At 42.8% G+C, this 20,404-nt stretch overlaps 1 protein-coding gene across 3 annotated transcripts in view; it reads right to left on the bottom strand.

Annotated features, from left to right (window-relative positions):
* Window positions 1–19,978, bottom strand: part of reln (reelin) — a 97,120-nt gene extending 77,142 nt beyond the window's left edge. For all 3 annotated transcript variants that reach the window (XM_028986087.1, XM_028986086.1, XM_028986085.1), the window contains exon 1: window positions 19,517–19,978. In XM_028986087.1, coding sequence (XP_028841920.1) covers window positions 19,517–19,757 — 241 coding nt within the window. In that variant the 5' untranslated portion in view covers window positions 19,758–19,978. The remainder of the gene's footprint in view (window positions 1–19,516) is intronic.
* Between the last annotated feature and the right edge of the window lie 426 nt (window positions 19,979–20,404).

A 20,404-nucleotide genomic window follows, 5' to 3' on the forward strand; every position in this document is an offset into this window, starting at 1 on the left:
GACATTAGTCAGAGTGGAGCCCTGGGGGAGGTGGGCACAGATGTGCCAGCAGGGCCTGGGGCAGGTATGGCTCCCTCCTAGACATCCTGGCCCACAGATGGCATCTGTCACACAGAGGTGTGTGCTGCCACTAAGCTACAGACTACACCTGATGCTGCCACTGAGAACCATGGGTAATACAGCGAAAGGAAATGGGCTGCATTCATGTAAGTAGGCTGCTAAATTAAATTGTAACTGTATAAATGGCATATGCTCCAATTGGGAGTAATGGTTGTGGAGCGGAATCAATGTGACAGAGTCGGGTAAAGGGGGTATAGGAGAAGAGGTGCGCGAGGGAGTCGAGCGCGAGAATCTGTTGCTGTTGTGTGTGAGTTCCCATCAAGTTATTAAAAGTACTGGAAACATGAGTAAAAAAAAGATCTTTTTATCATTGATTAACATGTTCCTTTATATATATATTTATATATATACACACACACACACACACACACACACGTAAAGGAACATGTTAATCAATATGTTAAAATAAACATGATAATAGCTATGATTCACTTAGCACAATTAAAGCAGCTGCGTTTTGTTTACTTCCTGTGTGTCTGACCGCATTAAAACATGGGATCATGTGGTATGTCCACAATGTGCCTATGTCTGGACACAGATGGGACCATTTTGCTACTGCAACCTACACATTTGCTTTCTGAGGATGAATGGGACAGACCTCCTCAGATGTATTTCAACTTAGGGAGGCAGGGAAGCAGGAAAGTAAAGTTTTGACAAGTCTGTCGTTTAAGACATTGATTTTCTTGTAAACTCTTGAGCAACACCACAAGCGTCAGGCTGGCTGTGGTCGCCCAGTGACAGAGCCTGGCTGAACAAGGGATAAGTTCAAAGAGAATATGGTCTTAAAACTGGGAGAACAAGGGTGATCTCTGCTTTTCTGTGTGCCAAATAAACCATAGAACAGACACCATGTTTATATATGTGTGTCTGCGTGGTTGTAATGTAGCAGTGGTATGTGGTGTTTCTATGTTTGTCTTTATGTGTGTGAGGGCATGTAACTGCCTAATTGTGGCTCTGTAGTGGGTTACGGTGCAACAGTGTGTTATGGGACGGGCGTGTACGCCCGTCTCTGAGTCAAGGGTGGCTGTCTGGGCATCTGATGAGTGGCTCCTGTATCTTTCCTGTCATGTTCTGTTTCATTTTCTTTCTTTACTTTGTTTTCTCTGTGTGTGTGTGTGTGTGTGTGTGTGTGTGTGTGTGTGTGTATGTGTGTCTGGCAGCCTTGCACATTCATTTTTTCTGGGAAGACTGCAGCCTCAATAATTTATCCCACCACTCCCACCGTAGAATCCATGCCTCTCAGACTCGACTTGGCTGTTTTTCACCCAAAACAAGCCAGTCTCCTGGCCTGTACACACACACACACACACACACACACACACACACACACTGCACTGCTGCATGGCCCGTCACTTGGCCTGGTCCATTCACACAAACTAAAAACAATTTAGTCAGCTAGTGCTGAAGAATGGAGGGGTGGATTTACAGTGACCACCTTGAAAAACATATAACACATAACTGCTGACAATCACATGACTTAAGGCAGTCAGTATTACATCTTTGGCTGGTTCTGCCCGAGTTGCACCAGTCGAGGGTGTTCAGCTGAACATCAGAAGGTGACTGGAATGGTCTTTCTGGTACTAAGAAGGATCTGTTGCAGGTTGTGGTGAGGATGACATGGTGTGTGTGTGTGTGTGTGTGTTTTCTGTTTGCTTTTTGTGTATATTTGAGGGAATGCTAATCACAGTTGTATGGCAATATAGATTTGCCCCAGTAGTAAAAGTACTACAGAAAATTACAGAATAAAATACTCACTCTTGCCCTCCATCATCTCATTTCAACCTGATCATAAAAAGAAAAAGAAAGAGGAATGGAATGCCAAGAGCTGATCAATAAAAATGCAAGGTCTAAATTATTTAGAGCTGGATATATCTGTGGGGGTGGAAGAAGAGACGTGTGTTTCATGGTGTGAGTGTGCACGTGTGTATGTTTGTGTGTGATCTATTCACCTGCAGGGGATGTACACATACAGCTGAACCTCAGCACTACAGGCAGCTTTGAAGGAGATTCTTAACATTCACTACACACTTGATGCATATGAAGTGTGTGTGTGTGTGTGTGCAGTGTTGGTGGGAGCATATTATTTTAATGCAGGGTTAGTTCTATAGTAAGATAGATATGGCTATTAATTATCTAAATTATTCCCACAATAAAACAGACTGATTTCTGCCATCTTTGGACACCCTCCACCCTACTTGGAATAAGATGATGAGGAGGAAAGAAGATGAACACAGGAGAACAGGATGAGTGCACCACCAAAATAGGTACTGACTCACATCGAGTAGAGCCGATAACACAGAGAGAACAAATAAATTGCACCATGAAGACTAAATAAATGAAATCTGTGTTTTTTACAATCATAAATAATTCAAAGTATGAGACTTTAGTTATTCCTGCTGACATGTCACAGTCACTAGTGCAAGTTTAGAAACTCATTGAATTCAGATAATGTAGTCAAGTTTTTATATATTTCTCTTAGGTTAAGTATTTTAAAAGGCAGTGACATGAATATAAAGAAGTAACGTGGAACAACAGGGAATTGGGGTTAAAACTTTAATAAATACAGTTGTAAACATGGCCTTTGCAGTGTGTATGTGTCCCAGTGGTGAGCAGAAACATGGATCTCTTATTCCTTTCTTTCCATATGTATTCCCATGCTGCGGAAACCACAGGCCCAGGCTGGGTTGAAGCGACGGCCTGGTTAAAGCTCTGCATGTCCCACCTGATGAAATATTTAAACTGCAGGGGAGGCGGAGGCTCTCTTTGTTGGTTGATTTGATCCGAAACTGCAACAATCCAGTTGCATGCTTATGTCAGCAGCGAATGCATGTATAAAGGGTATTCAATATGATTGGCCATACAAAGCAGACCAAATTAGCAATGAGAATTAAAAAACAACTGGGAAAATATCCAAGCACTCTGGAGCCGATTTTGCACATACAACATAATTAAACAAAATGTAAAAAATATATATTGTTTATATAATATTAGATGTATGTAACGTTCCAATATTATTATAAATGATTAAAACCCTGATGCTCAGGTGCCACTGGGCTCACCAGCTGGCACCATTTTCTCATTGTGTGCTGGGCCCTATTTAACCCACAGGTGCCGCATTGTCCTGCGTTGTGCTGCATTATCGTTCTGCATTGTCTCCCTGCATTGCATTTACTCCTATGTGTGCCACTTAACCGGGAGTGATTATGTTCTTTTCTGGCCATCGAGCCATGTTCATTTGTTGTTCCATTTTCAGTTATTGATATCCATTTGTTTCACAATGTGGAGGTTCTGTACCTCGTGTTGTGGCATTACAAAAACACTGTCCCACATCAGAACATTCTCCTGTTGAATAACACTATTAACAGTAATTATACATATGAGAGTATTTTGGAATGTTTGGAAATGAACACACATTGTTCACAACATTTTGTTCTCATCACTGATCTAGCTAGCTTATCCACATGAGAAACAGGATTTAATAAGAAATCTGACGGAAGATTTGCTTTTCTTTTTGAGCTGTAATAATACATAACGCTACAGCCACTCACATCAAATTTCTACAAATTTCAGCACAATTACAGAGATGTCTGACAATCTAATAGCAAGTCAGACAATTGAAACTTAAAACCATGCATTTCATAAAACAATTCAGACCTGTCTGGTCCAGCCTCCTGAGGCAAAATCATTTCTCTGGAACTCACATAAAAAGGAGTGTGACATCCAGAGGACTGCATTTATTTAAAATGAACTTTCTTCTAGGCCCACAAAAAAAGCATCTAAAACTTCATTTTGACTCAGTAAAGCTTGTTCCCATTAAGACTAACTGTGTCAGAGCTGTCATATCTGTGAGCCTTTAAATCTGAGTGATTGAATCTGGATTTAAACATGCACTTCCAAGTCAAGAGTGATCCTAACAGTGGTGGCCTAGCGGTTAAGGAAGCGGCCTCGTAATCAGAAGGTTGCCGGTTTGAATCCCGATCCACCACTTGCTCAACAACTTGTCCACCACCACTTGTCCCCACACACTGCTCAACAAGGGTGATGGTTAAAAGCAGAGGACACATTTCGTTGTGTCACCGTGTGCTGTGCTGCAGAGTTTCACAACAACAATCACTTCAATTTCACAAACCCACGCCTTTAGCCAGAAGATTCCTGACAGCTACAATGACCTGACAGTCAGCAATGTATGGATGAAAAAAGCACAAAAAGGATGTAGTGAAGCTTGGAGGGGAGGTGAACAACTGGATGAATCTTTTCCTCCATTCATTAGGCTCTGAGGTAGAGCTGATATCACTATGAAGATATGGAGAAGATAAGAAAGACAGACAAATCCACCTTCAGAACTCTCATGGCAGACATGAATATTCTCACTATATGGCAGTTACGGGCAGGATGTGAGACCCCACAGGAAGCCACCTACTAAGAGGACTCTGGGGTCTCTTAGTTTTGCAGGGGTGGGGGGGTCAGGGAACATTACCTCACTCTTAGGTAAGAGCGTGGATCAGGTTTAGGGAGAGGCGGGCTGGAAGACGATGTCATATTTGGGTGAAACTGTAGTGTTTGTGTGTGATGGCTCTAACCTTCCTTGTCCTCAACAGAGTTCTCTTTGTAGCTTAAACACACGGACCCATATAAACACACACACTCGGTGGGGGTCTTTCAGAACTCAACAGAAAAAACACACACTACAGGCAGATTTATGGGTGTATGGATTTATGAAAGTGGAAAATGACTCCATGGCACGTACACCTAAAGAGACCATTATGAAAGAGAGTGAAATCACCTGGTGGATTAAGAGAATTTCTGCTTGATTTGTTGTTTGAGAAAATAGTAAAAAAAAAGACAAATTCACATCGGCGTTACTTCCAGCCTTTTATCTCCAAGGAACATTTTTTGCAGAGAGAAGCTAGCATGTGCAACAGATGTGAAAGCACATGTAACCTCTTAACCCCATCCTGTATCTGCCTGTGGCAGTTCTGGCATTAGACTCCATCATTACACATCTCTGTGGGAGTTTCATTTGCAGGCCTTCATCAAAGCACCTGTGTTCACCGTGGCACCAGATCTGCCGTTGTTTCATGTAGGGGGACTGAGATCTTCCCCACTGTATAAAATCATCATGAATGTTTATTTTATGGGTGTTAGAAATGGTTTCCTCCACTCCAAGACACAAATTACTAGCAAGTAAGCATTATCTTGTAAATTCTGAAGACATTCAGTGAATCCAGAACGTATTCACAGTTCACAAAGACTTGTTTGAAAGGTTTGCAAATAAAAAAAAAAAAATTATAATTATCGGTTTGGGATTCGAACACACAACATTATTATCATGGGTCTGTTTTCTTACCTGCTAGGCCATGAACTGCACCTCGTTCAGCAATTACAGAATGGCACACCCTTTTTTGGGGGGCAGTTTCACTCATTCTTCTTTGGAGAAAATCTCAAGCTTTACCAAGTTGGATGGGGAGTGTCACTGCACAGCTATGTTCAATTGGCCTCCTGGCGGGCACGTGCATTTGTGTCCACCTCAGTCCAACACAGAGAGAATGAGGAGGAGCTTCTTCCCGCAGGCTGCCCGAGCTCTCAACAACAACAGTCATAGAACTCCAGCACTTTCACCTTCAATCACTCTGCACAAATCACTTTGCACAAAATCATACACAGTCATACCGTGTATGACTGTGTATGTGACAAATAAAATTTGAATTTGAATTGGGTCAAGTCTGAAGGTCCTTGAGTGGACTAGCCAAAGCAAACAGAGCTGTCCTGAAGTTGGGTAATTACATAGGGTTGTTGTTCAGTTGGAAGAAAAACCTTCACCCCAGTCCAATGGGTGGTAGTAGCCTAGTGGGTAACACATTTGCCTATGAACCAGAAGACCCAGGTTCAAATCCCACTTACTACCATTGTGTCCCTGAGCAAGACACTTAACCCTGTGTATCTCCAGGGGGTACTGTCTCTGTAACTACTGATTGTAAGTCACTTTGGATAAGGGCGTCTGATAAATGCCATAAATGTCTAGAGTGCTCTGGAAAAAAAATCTTATCAATGAAGTCTCTGTACATTGCTCCTGTCATCTTTCCGCTGACACTGACTGGATTACTAGTTCCTGCTGCCAAAAAACATTGCCACAGCATGATGTTGCCCCCACCGTGATTCACGCTAGGCATGGTTCTGGAGAGGTGATTAGCAGTGCTTGGTTTCCCCCAGACATGACTTTGGTCATTCATTATATTTTAAATATTTTTTAATCAGACCAGAGAACTTAGTTTCTCATGGTCTATAAGTCCATCAGGTGCCTTTTACCAAAGGATATCCTTCATCTGACCACTGTAAAAACAGGCCAATCTACCATACATGCCATTACCATGATTCAGTGTTGGCATGGTTCTGGAGAGGTGATTAGCAGTGCTTGGTTTCCCCCAGACATGACTTTGGTCATTCATTCAGTTCAATATTTTTTAATCAGACCAGAGAACTTAGTTTCTCATGGTCTATAAGTCCATCAGGTGCCTTTTACCAAAGGATATCCTTCATCTGACCACTGTAAAAACAGGCCAATCTACCATACATGCCATTACCAAGATTCAGTGTTGGCATGGTTCTGGAGAGGTGATTAGCAGTGCTTGGTTTCCCTCAGACATGATTTTGGTCATTCATTCAGTTCAATATTTTTTAATCAGACCAGAGAACTTAGTTTCTCATGGTCTATAAGTCCATCAGGTGCCTTTTACCAAAGGATATCCTTCATCTGACCACTGTAAAAACAGGCCAATCTACCATACATGCCATTACCATGATTCAGTGTTGGCATGGTTCTGGAGAGGTGATTAGCAGTGCTTGGTTTCCCTCAGACATGATTTTGGTCATTCATTCAGTTCAATATTTTTTAATCAGACCAGAGAACTTAGTCTATCAGGTGCCGTTTACTGAAGGATATCCTTCATCTGACCACTGTAAAAACAGGCCTCAGTGTTGGCATGATTCTGGAGAAGTGATGAACATTGCTTGGTTTTCTCCATACATTACTTTTGGCATTCAGGCAAAAGAGTAAAATTTTTGCTTCATCAGACCAGAGAATTAAGTTTTTATGGTCTGAGGGTGCATCAGGTACAACTAACCCTGCATTTACTGAGGGGTGTCTTCCATCTGCATACTCTACCATACTTGCCTTGTAGGTGCAGTGTTTCAGAAATGCTTGTCCATCCAGAAGGTTCTCCTCTCACAACAGAGCAGAGTGACCATCAGGCCCTTGGTCATCTATCTTTATGGATGATGGAGGCCACTGTGCTCATTGGGACATTATAGCAATTCATCACCCTTCCCCAAACTGTGCCTTGAAACAATACTGTACAATATCAGTCCTTATATGGAAAAGTGAGTGCCTTCTGAAATATGTCCAGTACACTGAATTTACCAGTGGTGGACAAAATAGCTGAAGGATGATTAGTGCGAAGAGGATGTTCCTGAGTGAAATCTATGTTTTTAGCTAATGAGTTATTGCATTAAGCATTTTTTGGAAAAAATGATTTAATCCATATTGGTACATATTGGTTAAGCAAATTTTGCTGTGACTGGTTGGGACAGGTTGACCACAGGACAGAGACCATCTGACCCATTTCCCAGGATCCCCTGCTGTCAGATTGGAAGTGGCACAAGAGGCCGGATATGGAGGCTGATACCATGGGGGCAGCCTATATGTGCCCATCTGTTTCCGCGGTCAGGGTCCATGTCTGGGTGTCACTCATTCACCCAGTTACCAGTCTCTATACAGAGAAACCTGACAGCAGGCGTTCGGTGAAAGAGCTCAATGTTGAGCAGCTTCCTAATGTGAGATGAATATGGGGGTGGTGCTCAGGTTGCAGAAAGATGGAATGTGTGAGCATGTCACATTTCTCCACTCTGGCCTGCTCTCAGCTCCAGCACCATCCATTCCATTGCATAACCTTCTGGCATCTTCCTGCCCTGCTGGCTGGACCATCTGCTGCTTGGAGAGCCTGTTGCTGTCACCCCCTCAACCACCACCACATCCAAACCCACACACATTCACACACCTCCATTCCTACTTATTATTAGCTGTGAAAAGAACATTGATGCTCCTACATCAGCTGCTCTGGGGTTGGAGGATCTAATAATGCACACTCGTCATCTCGGAAAAATCTGAAGAACCAAAGTCAAAATAAGAACAGACTTTAAATCTCTGATTTTCTGTAGATATCTGGCTTTTTGGGAATGGGGGCAAAACAAATGCTTCAATCATTCATCCTTGGTGTTTTAATGGCTTGTCTCTTCCCTTATAACACCTCTACATCTATTCTATTTCAACTGCATGGCCTGTTGTCTAGTACCACTGGGCCACGATTATTACATTTGTTTAATGCTGCTAGAGCAAGAGTATCCAGTTTCTTGCTAACATTAAAGTCTGATAATAGCACAAGACCATTAAATCTTCTGTTGCACTTAAAAGTACCTCTCTACTGTTCTGGGAGACATCTTTCCAGACACAGTCATTATTGTTTTGTGAGGTTCTGGGCTGGTTTACCTGTTCCAGTGTAGACGCCTGTAGCTACGGTAACCTGAGAAAACACACACTGCCTGATCTCAGGAGTCCAGCCAGCTTTGAACATTTTTTGGGCCCTTCAGACCTGGCGGGCTTCATCACTCTCTTTCCATCTATCACTTTTGATGGTGGTGGAGGAGAAAAAAAGAAATCTCACAGCCATCCTGTTCCTCACACATAGTGTGCAACATAATCTCACTTCAGCTAGCAGCTCTTGTATAACGGATGGGTGTCTGTGTGTGTTCAGTGTCCTCTGCACTCAGACAAATCCTACAGCCAGCCAACCACAGGCTGTACAGCTGTAAACACCCATGCATAGTTATTTCTGGTTTACCATCTAATGAGAAGAAAAGATTGAATGTGCCTTCAGGCCAAAAGGCAAAAAATGTCCATAATAAAAGTTTCTGAAGGAGTAAGCATCCTCATACCAAATACAAAGTCATCCTCCACCAAATGCCTCCCCTTTCAAAGACAGCCGCGCACGATTCAAACCGCTAACTGTCAACTCCTGACAAAATCAAAGCCTGGTCTCTTTATGTGTGAGCAGAGCACCTTTGATACTAAAAGACCTTACAGGCTTTTATCATTATTCATCAGATCAGAGTTATAAAGGCTTTCATCGAACCTGGCTGCTTACTTGCAACGCGTGCTGACTCCAGATTAACGCTGTTTCAAACCTCCAAGCGTACAGCCTGGCCTTTTCAAACCTCCCTTCACAGTTGGTCCATAAATAACAGGGCTGATGTAGAATGTAAGGCATGAAGGTCTATATTTATCTACATATGACTGCAAGTTGTTTTTGGGGCCAGTTTAGATTTTAGCTTTAGTCTAGTCTTTTTAAATAATATTAGTCTTAGTCACGTCACTCATTTTAGTGAAATCATTTAAATTGCATTTTAATCTCTTTTTTGTCTCTATTTAACCCAGTCAATATAGCACAAGTACTTATTTCTATATTATTCAGTGTCAACCCTAACAAATTTGGTGCCCGCCTCCTTGCATTACAGTAAATTCCCCCGCTTGAGTAGATTTACTCATTGTACAATAACCATTAATCATTGGTGTTATTTGGGCCAGGTCCTTGCCATGAAATAAGCTACACTAATGTCACCACCAGCCAGTGTTTACAGGACCAAATTTGCCACCAAAAAAATGCCCCTTGCTGGCTTCTGCGTGTCTCTGCTGTGTGTCTCTACAAATGAACAACACAATACAAAGAGTGAAGAGAAGAAGAAAATGAAAAGGAGATGAGTGAATTCTGGGTGAGTCCATCTGCCAGCTCCATGCCGGCTGCCAGAGGGGTAAGAAAGAGGGCAAGGCAGCCACCGGGCTCCAATGAGAGGCTGCACTGATCAAGACTGTGTCCAGCATGGGATTATTAGTGGTCTGGCAGGTCTTTCTCCTACTGGTGAACACTCAGTGAGGACAAGGAGCTGAGCAGGAAATGAATCTATGGAATGCAACAACATAGGACTGAGAGAAGTCAGAGCAAACATCAAATGTGAAAAGCCACATCATGTATTTCAAATCATGCTATGATTGATATACTACATTTTATGTTTTTGATCAAATCAATAGTGCAGTGCATTAATAAACATACACAAACAGCCTACTCTCTTTTGCACTTTGTCTCTCCCAGTCCACACCTGCACTCAGAGGGGTTGTCTCTCACAGGAAACAGGAAGCGATTCATACGTTCCTTATGTCCCCATCGTGACAGGCCCCGTCCTGGGACGGGATGTCCCCAATCAGGCGGACAGCACCCCTCTCGTCCCCATAACCTTTCCACACCCATGCAGCTGGAGCCATTTCCTCCACCCCACCCCATCAGCTCATTCAAACACTGATCACCAAGGTCTCAGCTGCCTATTGAATCCTTGTCCTCCCACCACAATCAGACACAGAGAAGCACACATCCACAGACATTTCAATGTTCAGGAATCAAACAGTGTTCAGACTGGATTAGGCCACTTTTGGTCCTCATTAGCGCCACCACCTATATTGGTATCTTGAAGCGATGTTTCACAAAACAAAACACTGTCACTGATGACAAAATTGATTTGGTTAAATTATTAATTTACTAATATTATTAATTTATGGTTCGCTCATGATGAAGTGGAGTCCAGGCTGGGATGGCAGGGGTTAGATTCTTCACACAAATGCCATCAGCAAACTACAAACATCATTAGCCCCCTTTTGACACATGCACATTAGTAACACATTGTTACTAATATAAAATGTATGGTTTATTGATGTCAATATGGTATTTAGAAGCCTTCAGAAGGCCAGTGTGTGGTATGACTATATTAACACAAGCATGAGAGAAAATATTAACAAAAATGTCTCGTAAATGAAGCCATAACCATGTTTTACACCCCCACTCTTCAGAAAAGCATGAAAAGATATTTGATATTTGTTATTTAATGCACCTGCCCAGTTCCTCCTGAGACCTGAAAGAACATTTTGGAAGGGGTCAATTACAAAACTTTGTTAAGGGTGTGCAAACATGTACAAAACACATTGATGAGAATTGGTTCTTCCAATTGGCACAAAGGCAAATGAATTGGCAAAAACTTTTAGTAAACAATTAATAAACTGTTCAACTGTTCTGTTAAATGGAAACTGATATAATAATAAAAATTCTGGAGACCAAGATGTGACCAAAAAGGCTTTGTTCAAATGTCTCAGTGACCGCAGACGAGACCGCAGATGTCGGACGAGACCGCAGCTGGCCGATACCGCAGCTGTGTGAATAAAAATGATCCTAATTTTTCTGCTATAAGTTGTTAATTTTTATCAAAACAATAACCAGAAAGCATGTCATAAAATATTCACTGATAAAACAAGGACTCCGGTTCTATGTTTGTACTGGTTATATTTTAATTTCTCTTGTTGAAGGAAATGTCTAAACTATAGTTATAATACAGAATCATGTGACAGCATGAAAGACAGCCCTGAGAATTGGGAATTGATTTCTTTAATTAAAGTGTTTAGGGTATTGATTGACAGCTTAGCAATGGGCACTGGCTCCATAACTGATGTTAAATAATGCAATGTCCACTTTCTCACTCTTCCCTTAACGGTAATGTAAGGCTACAGGATAGAACTGAGGAGGGGACACACAGTTACATTAAGATTAGAGGCTTGTGTCTGTGTAAAATCTAAGAAAGCGAAAGAAGTGAAGAAGAAAGTGAAGTGATTGTCATTGTGAAACACAGTAGCACAGGTCACAGTGACACACAATGAAATGTGTCCTCTGGCCATCTCCCTTAGTGAGCAGACATGAAAGGCACCTGGGGAGCAGTGTGTGGGGATGGTACCTTGATCAAGGGGACCTCAGTAGCCCCTGTCAGTTTGGGACTCGAAGCCACAATACCGATTACGGGTCTGTTTCCTAATTCGCTAAGCCACCACTGCCCCACTAGAGTTGTGAACTTTCAATTGGTCTCACGATTAAATCTGATTCCGATTATCCATGCATTGCAATGCATCCCATAAATTTTCTACTTTACTTCGCATGATGATTTAAAACTCCATTCGACTAGCCGAGACTACCACCACCTTTCAAGCAGTTCAAAAAGTATTTCAGACAAATCTAACACTTACACACGCACATGCGCACACACTGCACAAAATTATATATATATATATATATGTGTGTGTGTGTGTGTGTGTGTGTGTGTGTGTGTATATGTATGTAAGTATGTATGTGTGTGTATATATATATATATTTTTTTTTTTTTTTTTTTTTTTTCTTCGTCTATCACTTAACAATCTCCGAGCATGTTCTTTGCTGACAAGTTAGGCCTTATCAAAATCTATAGAAATCGAACGAGAATTGCTGGTGTCTTCCTCCTGTAAGTCGCTTTGGACAAAAGCGTCTGCAAAATAAATTAAAGTAAAGTAAATATGAGTTAAAGTCTCATTCACCTGTGTGGATGCTTTGATTTGCTACATTTAGCAGAAAAACTGCCACGTTCAGTAATGATGTAGTTCTCAAGACCATTTTTTTATTGTGGTCTCAGTCTCATCTTGGTCTTGACGCTACTTGGTCAGAGTCTTGTCTTGGTCTCGGACATAGTGGTCTTGATGGGATAATCCTCACAGACTAGTATCATTATTTATTCAATTCAAATGCAACCAGTCAGATGCATTTTTTTATTTGTGCATGTGCGGTTTTGTATTGCCCGTTAGCAAGGTGCAATTCAACCATTCGTCCAGGAGGACACCTATTTTAAAGATCTTCACACCAATGCTTCATTAGGTTCTGATCCCTCTGAGCTGCCTCTTAATGATTGTGCCTCTTAAATATTGAGACAATTCCAAGCCACATTTTTGTCCTCTGATGTACTGAATTGGTTAATGATATCTGAATTGATATCTGAAGTCTGTCAATGTCAAGGGAAAGCCGCACATTAGAGTTAACAGAGAAGCAGGATAACGGCTTCACGGATATCGGTGACTATAGACAGTTTACAGGAAAACATTCTTTAAATTCCAGAGAAATAAACCCATCCAGCTTTGGTGGATTTGATCTGTCGGTTATATCGTACACATTTTCATCAGTCAAATGACTCATCTGGCCTTCGTTTCCTTTCTTCCCCTTGAAAACATTGCTTTACAGTTGCCTGGTTCTGGGGGTTGGGGGGGCCATCAAGTGGCAAACATTGATTGGATAGCAAGGATTCCTGCTTCAAGTCTGAATGGCCATTTTATTCCTGCAGACATGCACAATCTCCCCTCACCAGGCGTCAGTTTCTTGCTGCGGTTACCAAGACAGCCTGTCTGAAGCCGAATCAGGGAATATGGCTAATCCAACCACAACGTAGGCTCCCTCCAAGCTGCCTGGTCTGTGGTTGGGGTACGCAGGGAGCTCTGAATGGGACTGAATACTATCAGCACAGACGACACGCTGCCCCAGGGCAGGGATTACATGGGCTTGAATAGAGACACCAGGAGGGGCATCCAGAGCAGCTTCTAAAGCTGGAGGAGGAGGTGGAGGAAAAGACTGGTCTGGTTGAAGCTCTGCTCTAAACCAAGCAATTGACTGAGGGTTAAGACTGACATTTTCCATTCAGGAAAGAAATAAAAAGAGAAGGGGGGTGGGTGCGTATTTGGTCAATGGAGCTAAAAGACTCCATCAACTCCCAGAAAAGGCTTAATTAGACATGCTACTCCACAAAAAATAAAATGCATGCATTACTTAGCGCCAGCCCACTGTTTTGTGCATTCATTATTATACTCAATTACATTATCAGATGCATAATGTTCCGAACATTAAGGTAAATATTTGCATTCATTTCAACAAAATTGTTGTGCTAGTTAGCTGGCTATCAAAATGCCCATTTATATTCTGATTATCAATTTAGCTTTATTGAAAGCTTTGCAAGACAACATGAATAAAACCCACATTTACGAATGTCTAAAATTACCTTCTTCAGTAACAATTAATAAAATAAGAATATATCAACAATTTCCTCCACTTTGTTTCACTATTTGTTCATCAGTGATGACAAATACGTTTGGTTGAATTATTTAAATATTATTCATTAGTATTTTTTCTTGTGTTGAAACTGGAGTCCAGGTCCTCAGTGAAGAATATATTATTCACAAATTGTAGTAGCTATGCCTCTGGTTGTAGCATTATGAGTATAGTTCCATGCTTGCATATTTGGTGCAGAACCAGCTGAAAAAACACTGCGTGACACTGAAAAACTGAGGTCTCATTTTCTTTTTAAATACGTCCCAAATATCCCAAAATGCAGGGCGAAAGACAAAATTGAAAATCAAAAAAGAGTTTGTACTTGACACGGGCTGCCCAGTTTAGTCTGGCACATACAGATGCTGAAGCCTGGCATGCTGCTCTCGTGCCAGGCGCTGTGGTTGGCTTCGCTCTGCACTTACTGTCTACATCTGGTGCGTTTTGGCACCACTCTGGCATTGAGCGGTGCTGCCACTGGTATCAGAAGCGAAGCCCATGGCCAGATGTGACGGATCCATTTGGCGTTGGGCTCCTGTGCAAGACACAGGGACCAACCCCGTAACGATTTTGTTCTAGAGCTATCACACTGGGCAGGGAGAAGTCCAAACTTCCCTTTCAAAAAGTGCCGCACATCAACACACCGCAAAATCCGAGATGAATCTCATTTTAATTGCGTCCTTAAATTCTTGCTGACATTGTGTTGGCTTGTTGGCTGGGGAACAGAAGGCATCTGCGATTGGACCAAACCCCCAAAGGGCAGGTAATTAATAGTCTGTTTATCAGGAGATGAGTGTTTGGTGGGTGAACCATTTGGCCGGTCTGGTGAGCTCTTTGACTAGCATGATTGATAATCTGTGCAGTCTGTGGACCACAACGGGAGTTTTAACCCATTTAGATGGGCTACGAGAGGAAAGGACAGAAATAGGGAACACTCTAAAGACAGATTTGCCTGAACCCACATGTCAGTGAACACACAGTAGACATGCATACTTTTCCCACCGTTGACTGACCTACTCAGACCTGACAGAGCAGCTGGAAGCTGAGCGGCTTAAAAAAAGAAAGAAAAAGAGTTGATGGTGATGGTGAAGCTATTAGAGGGACATGCAGGAAAGAAGCCTCAAACCATCAGAAACCTGCTTACCCTCCTCGTTCCATCTATGAAAGGAGATGTCATTTAAATGTATACTGTTTTTTATAGAAAATAATAGTTTTGTCCGCCAAAACAACATAGAACTGATCTAAAATCCTGCCCAGACACTAACTCTAACTCTAGGTGCTGGAAATGACAATGGGAGCTGGAAAAGCTGTGAATAAAAGCACATCTGAACAGGTCTCTCTCCGCTTTGACAGGCAATGTGACAGTGGCATGTTCAAGTTCATTTCAGCTACATACATGTTAGACCGTACAGAGTGAAACAAAACACCTGGTGCTACATGTAGCATTTAAAGTTCCATACTGACATAAAGTGCAACCATAGGACATGGGCAGTGCAAGACAAGCAGTTCAAGAATAACAGAATAACAATACTGACAGCTCTAAAAAGCAGTGAAACAAGTCATGACGGTGCAGAGTAACAATGTGCTGCTGTTAACGGAATGTAATAGAGATATGGTCTGAACATAAGAGGTAGAGTGTGTGTGTTTGTCAGTTCAGAGTGGAACGTCCCTGAGTCTTCAGCTGTCTGATGGCCAGTGGAAAGAAGCTATTGACTCAGAATGGCATGCTTATTGTTTATTATTAAGCACACATCCAGCCAATTTGCAATTCTTTCAGGATGCAATGGGCCTAGATGCCCCGCGAAATGTGTAGAGGTCATAGGTCGTAAGAGACACAACCCCCTACACCAAACCAAGCAAATGGCTCAGCCACAATCCAGTGCCTGAATGGGTAGTCATTCTGTTCAAACAAAGAAGCACTCCTGCAATCCTTCAAAATCCACAAAGCTGGTGCCTGTTTTCTGGTGACCAATCCTGGAAGTTTCATTTTTAGAAATGATCTAAATCAAATGCAGGTTTCTTGATATATGCCAACAATAAAGCCATTTACAAATGCTGGAATGCATAATCCAGAGTACATCCGTAAATAAGTATGTATCCACCACCCGCACCAACAGTGCTTTGTCGTCTGAGCACGGTGCTTATCACCGCTCTAACAGATTAGAACTGGACATGGCGCGGCTGACATTAGGTGGTTCTGTCTCTTTTCTGTCTCTGTCGCCTGGCCTCAAATGTATTTCTTTGACGTGAAGTACGACAGGAATGACTATTACAGCTAATTCAACAAAACCAGTGATGATAATGATGTAATAAAAATGATTTCTATTCCATTCCAACATTGTCTTCCTCTTTGACACAAAACACTCCAAACCTTTTCGTTTGTAACAGATTCCTATTCAGGCCGCCAGTGGAATTTGGACGTGAAAGGTGTGCTGGAACAAAGGATCTAGGGTGAGATGAGGTTGCTCTGCCTGAAAAGCACTCCAGCAACTCTCTCACTCTCACTCACACACACACACATCCAGACACACACACTTACATGAACACTTTGGCCAAATATCCATTATATGCTCACATGTAATAACCATAGACAGAAACACACACATGATTGCATGTACACACACACAATTTTATGATTACAAATGCAGCACAGGCAAACATCAGGCACATTACTACATGCAGAAAAGAATTGACATAACACACAACACACACATGCACTACACTACAGAGCATCACAGATAAACACACCCAACACACACATACATCCACTCACAAAAGCATGTAATAATTCACATCAAAATCTACACATTGACATTTCTGAAAGTGAAAAGGCATTAAAGCTGTCATGTAAAATGAATCTGAAAAAAAGACTTACATTCTGAATGAAGAGGGTTTTTTATCATTCTCTATCTTTCTTTCTTTCTTTTACTAGAGCAGGTGAAGCTGCCAAGGATGGGACAGCATCCGCTTTCCATTATGCCTCCAATTCACTTCTCCTCTATTTCCTTTTTGTATTGTGATACATGTGACAACTTGAGTTGATCTGAACTTTCCCTTATGGTGCAACATCTTCTGCAACTCTGGTTTAGAGAAAAAGCCTCTTGCTCTCTTTCCATGTCTTCCTCTCTTTTATTTGAAGGCCTATACAGAAATAGTGCCTGACTTCTCCTATCCACGGCCCTGTGCAAACTCCAAACTCCAACACCAGCTTATCACCAGCAAGTAAAGAAAGAGGTCAGGGGATCATCACTTCATTCTGTCCAGCCACACGGACACCTCCGCTTGGACGGCTCTGAGGTTTAGAACTGAGAAAAAGCCTCTTCTGACACCTAAGCAGGCCAGGAAATGAAAAAGCCATCTAATAACATTCCCTTCAGAGGACAAAGAAAACATGGAGGGAAAAGGTATTTCATGGAGGCCAAGTGAGAACTCAGCATGAGCAGGACAAACAGCTTCCTCTCTCGCTGCCAGCTGGCAAGGAACAGTGCAACAACCATTTTGCCTTTTGCCACCACCGACCTTGGCCTACTGTAGCCAAAAGAGCCGCCAGAGACCCACCACACTGGCTACACGGGTTACAGTTCGCTGGATTGCAATACAAACGTTTGATCCTAAACCAGAGATAAGGTGACACTTTTACACACTTTACAACAAAATGAACGCTGCTAATAAACCAGCATACCACATCCATGAGGAAATGTTAAACAGCGCACTGCACCTGCGAGTTTTCATTCCCGATTCATCCTTCACGACTAAATCTGACCCGAACTGTTTGGTGCAATATCAGAAGGGGAAGTAAATAACTGGTCTTGGACGCCCAGTGCATCATGCTATTTTCCGCTATAGTCCTCAGGGTTTACAGAAGTGAATAATGCTACTTAGTGGTAATGTGCATCTTGCTCTTTATTTGTGTGCAATTATTTTTGTCACCCAGAACATGATCTTTAACGTTATTGTTTTTTTAAAAGGGCAAAGCCTTCATGGACGCTACTTCCTCATTCTCAGAGGTTTAAACACACGTTGGTTCTTGAATTATCTAAATATTCATGTAAATCCTGGGGATGTCTTTCACCTTACACCGGTGGACCAGACTGTTGCTGCCTGTAGAGCCAGTTTAATAAATTAGCTGGACAAAGAGGAGGTCTACACACTGCTGATTCATGGTGTTTCATGGGGTATCATTGTAATATATGAATGAATGACCCATCCAAAAGAAAGGGGGTGTGTCATGTAATTCAGGCAAGAAATGGAGTGTGTTTTGCATTTTATCCTGCTGAAACCCTGCCATCTATCCAAGTGTAAAGTGTCTCGTTTTCTAATCCAGCAGACGAAATCTACTCCCATCCTCGTCTCTCCAATCCCCTCGTTAGTCATATTAAATCTCCCTCCCACAACTCCCGTTAGCTCATATTTGAATAAATCTCCACCCCCTCCTCCTCAGTCGCTAAGCAGTCCACACACCCATACATCTCAAATGCTAATGATTTAAACCTGGCTCTGCCTGGCAAAACCTGCCTCCCCCATCACAGCCTGGATCGCTGCCTGCTAAGGAGCTTCTCTGCTCCACAACTGCGCACCACCCCGTCGCTGCTCTTTACTGTCCTTTGTTTCTCTATTAAATAGTACTTTAAAAGCCTTTTTGGCCAGACAAGTGAGTTGAAATAGTGGAGACGACTGAGGGTATCTGGCATGTAGGAAACTTATTTAGAAGAAGTGATGGGAATCCTGAAACCCCATTCGTCTTCCTGCTTTTTTTGCTTTCTTGCGGGTTCAGTGGGGTTTCTCTTACCGAACCAGGTGTCAACGTACCTGAACACCAGGCGTGGGGAAAGTTCCATCACACACACACACACACACACACAGTCAAAATTCCCCCCAGCATCCTCTCCTTGCTCGCTCTGAGTCTGTGATCTCGGTTGTCCCGAGGACAAACCTCCTACACACAGGGCAGTGGAATCACCGCTCTTCATCAATACTTCTCACGGGTACATAAACACTCCGAAAACAGCATGTCGAACGTCTCAGACTGACTGAGAATAAACCTGTTCCTTGTTTAGAAGTTATGAGGGTGGTCTGCTATTTTATTTACAGTGCAACTGGAGTACAGTTGCTCTCAGACGCATAACTATGCGATGCATCACTGAATTCTACTAAATTCATCAACTCAGTTCTTTTTTTTCGGATTCCACTTTTCAATGCTTTCACAACCCACCTGCCAGAGACTACATGCAATGATCTCCGTCACATCCGTAAAGCCATGTCTTTTTTCAAATTTAAGTTTGTCTTATTTGTAATATTAAATGAAGAATAAAGATTTTTTGATGGACACACATCTACTCTGGTAACAGCAATCTCACCCTGGTACTCCTGTCCCGGGGTGTAGGCGGTGGGGTTGCCGGCGATCTGTAGGGTGAGCAGCACTTCTCCTGCCCCCTCGGCCACTCCGCCCCCCTCCAGCTCGCCGTGGTGGGTGCACAGGAAGAAGAAGGGGTTGAAGCGGGGGTAGAAGCCGGCCGGAGGAGGGCTCCCCAAATCCACGCTGTCCCCAGATGCCAGGGCCAGCAGCAACAGGGCCAGAGAGGAGGTGGCCCACGCCATCCCCTCTTTCCGCAAAAAACGGCAAACAAAATGAAGCGAGACGTGGAGCTGATGTGAGTGCCGAGGAGACTGGGCCACGAGAAGAAGTCACAGGTCAGGTGGAGCTCCTGGAAGCTTGGAGAGAGTTCCTGCAGGTGTGTATGTGAGTGTGTGTGTGTGTGTGTGTGCATGCTCCTCTTCTCTCCTGTCTCACTCTGGGAGTTGAGAGGCTGTCTACGCTGTCCTACTCCAGCTCTTAAATACCTTACCCCTCCCTCGGTTCTCGTTCTCTCTCCACCCTCCCACCCTCCCTGCACGTGCTCTACAGAGAGAGAGAGAGCGAGAGAGAGCGGCTGCCTCCTCTCACTCTCTCATCCCCTCTCTCCACCCTCTTTTCTGTCAGTCTATCACTCTTCCATCCGTCCTTTCCTTTCTCTCGATCCCATGTCTTAAATCTCACAAGCCCTCCGTGTCCCCCTCCCTCCATCTCCTTCTCCTCACACTTCTCTTTCTCCCCCTCAGCCCCTCTCGTTACATGTTATTTATTCTCTAATAAAAAGATCTCACACTTATCCCTCTTTCCCTCTCGGTTTCTCATGCTTTTGTCTTTTTTTCACCCTTTTCCACTCCTCAGTCCCCCCAAGCCGACTTCTCCTCTCACACCTCCC

Source organism: Denticeps clupeoides, chromosome 7, assembly GCF_900700375.1.
Source record: "Denticeps clupeoides chromosome 7, fDenClu1.1, whole genome shotgun sequence".
Lineage (NCBI taxonomy): Eukaryota > Metazoa > Chordata > Actinopteri > Clupeiformes > Denticipitidae > Denticeps > Denticeps clupeoides.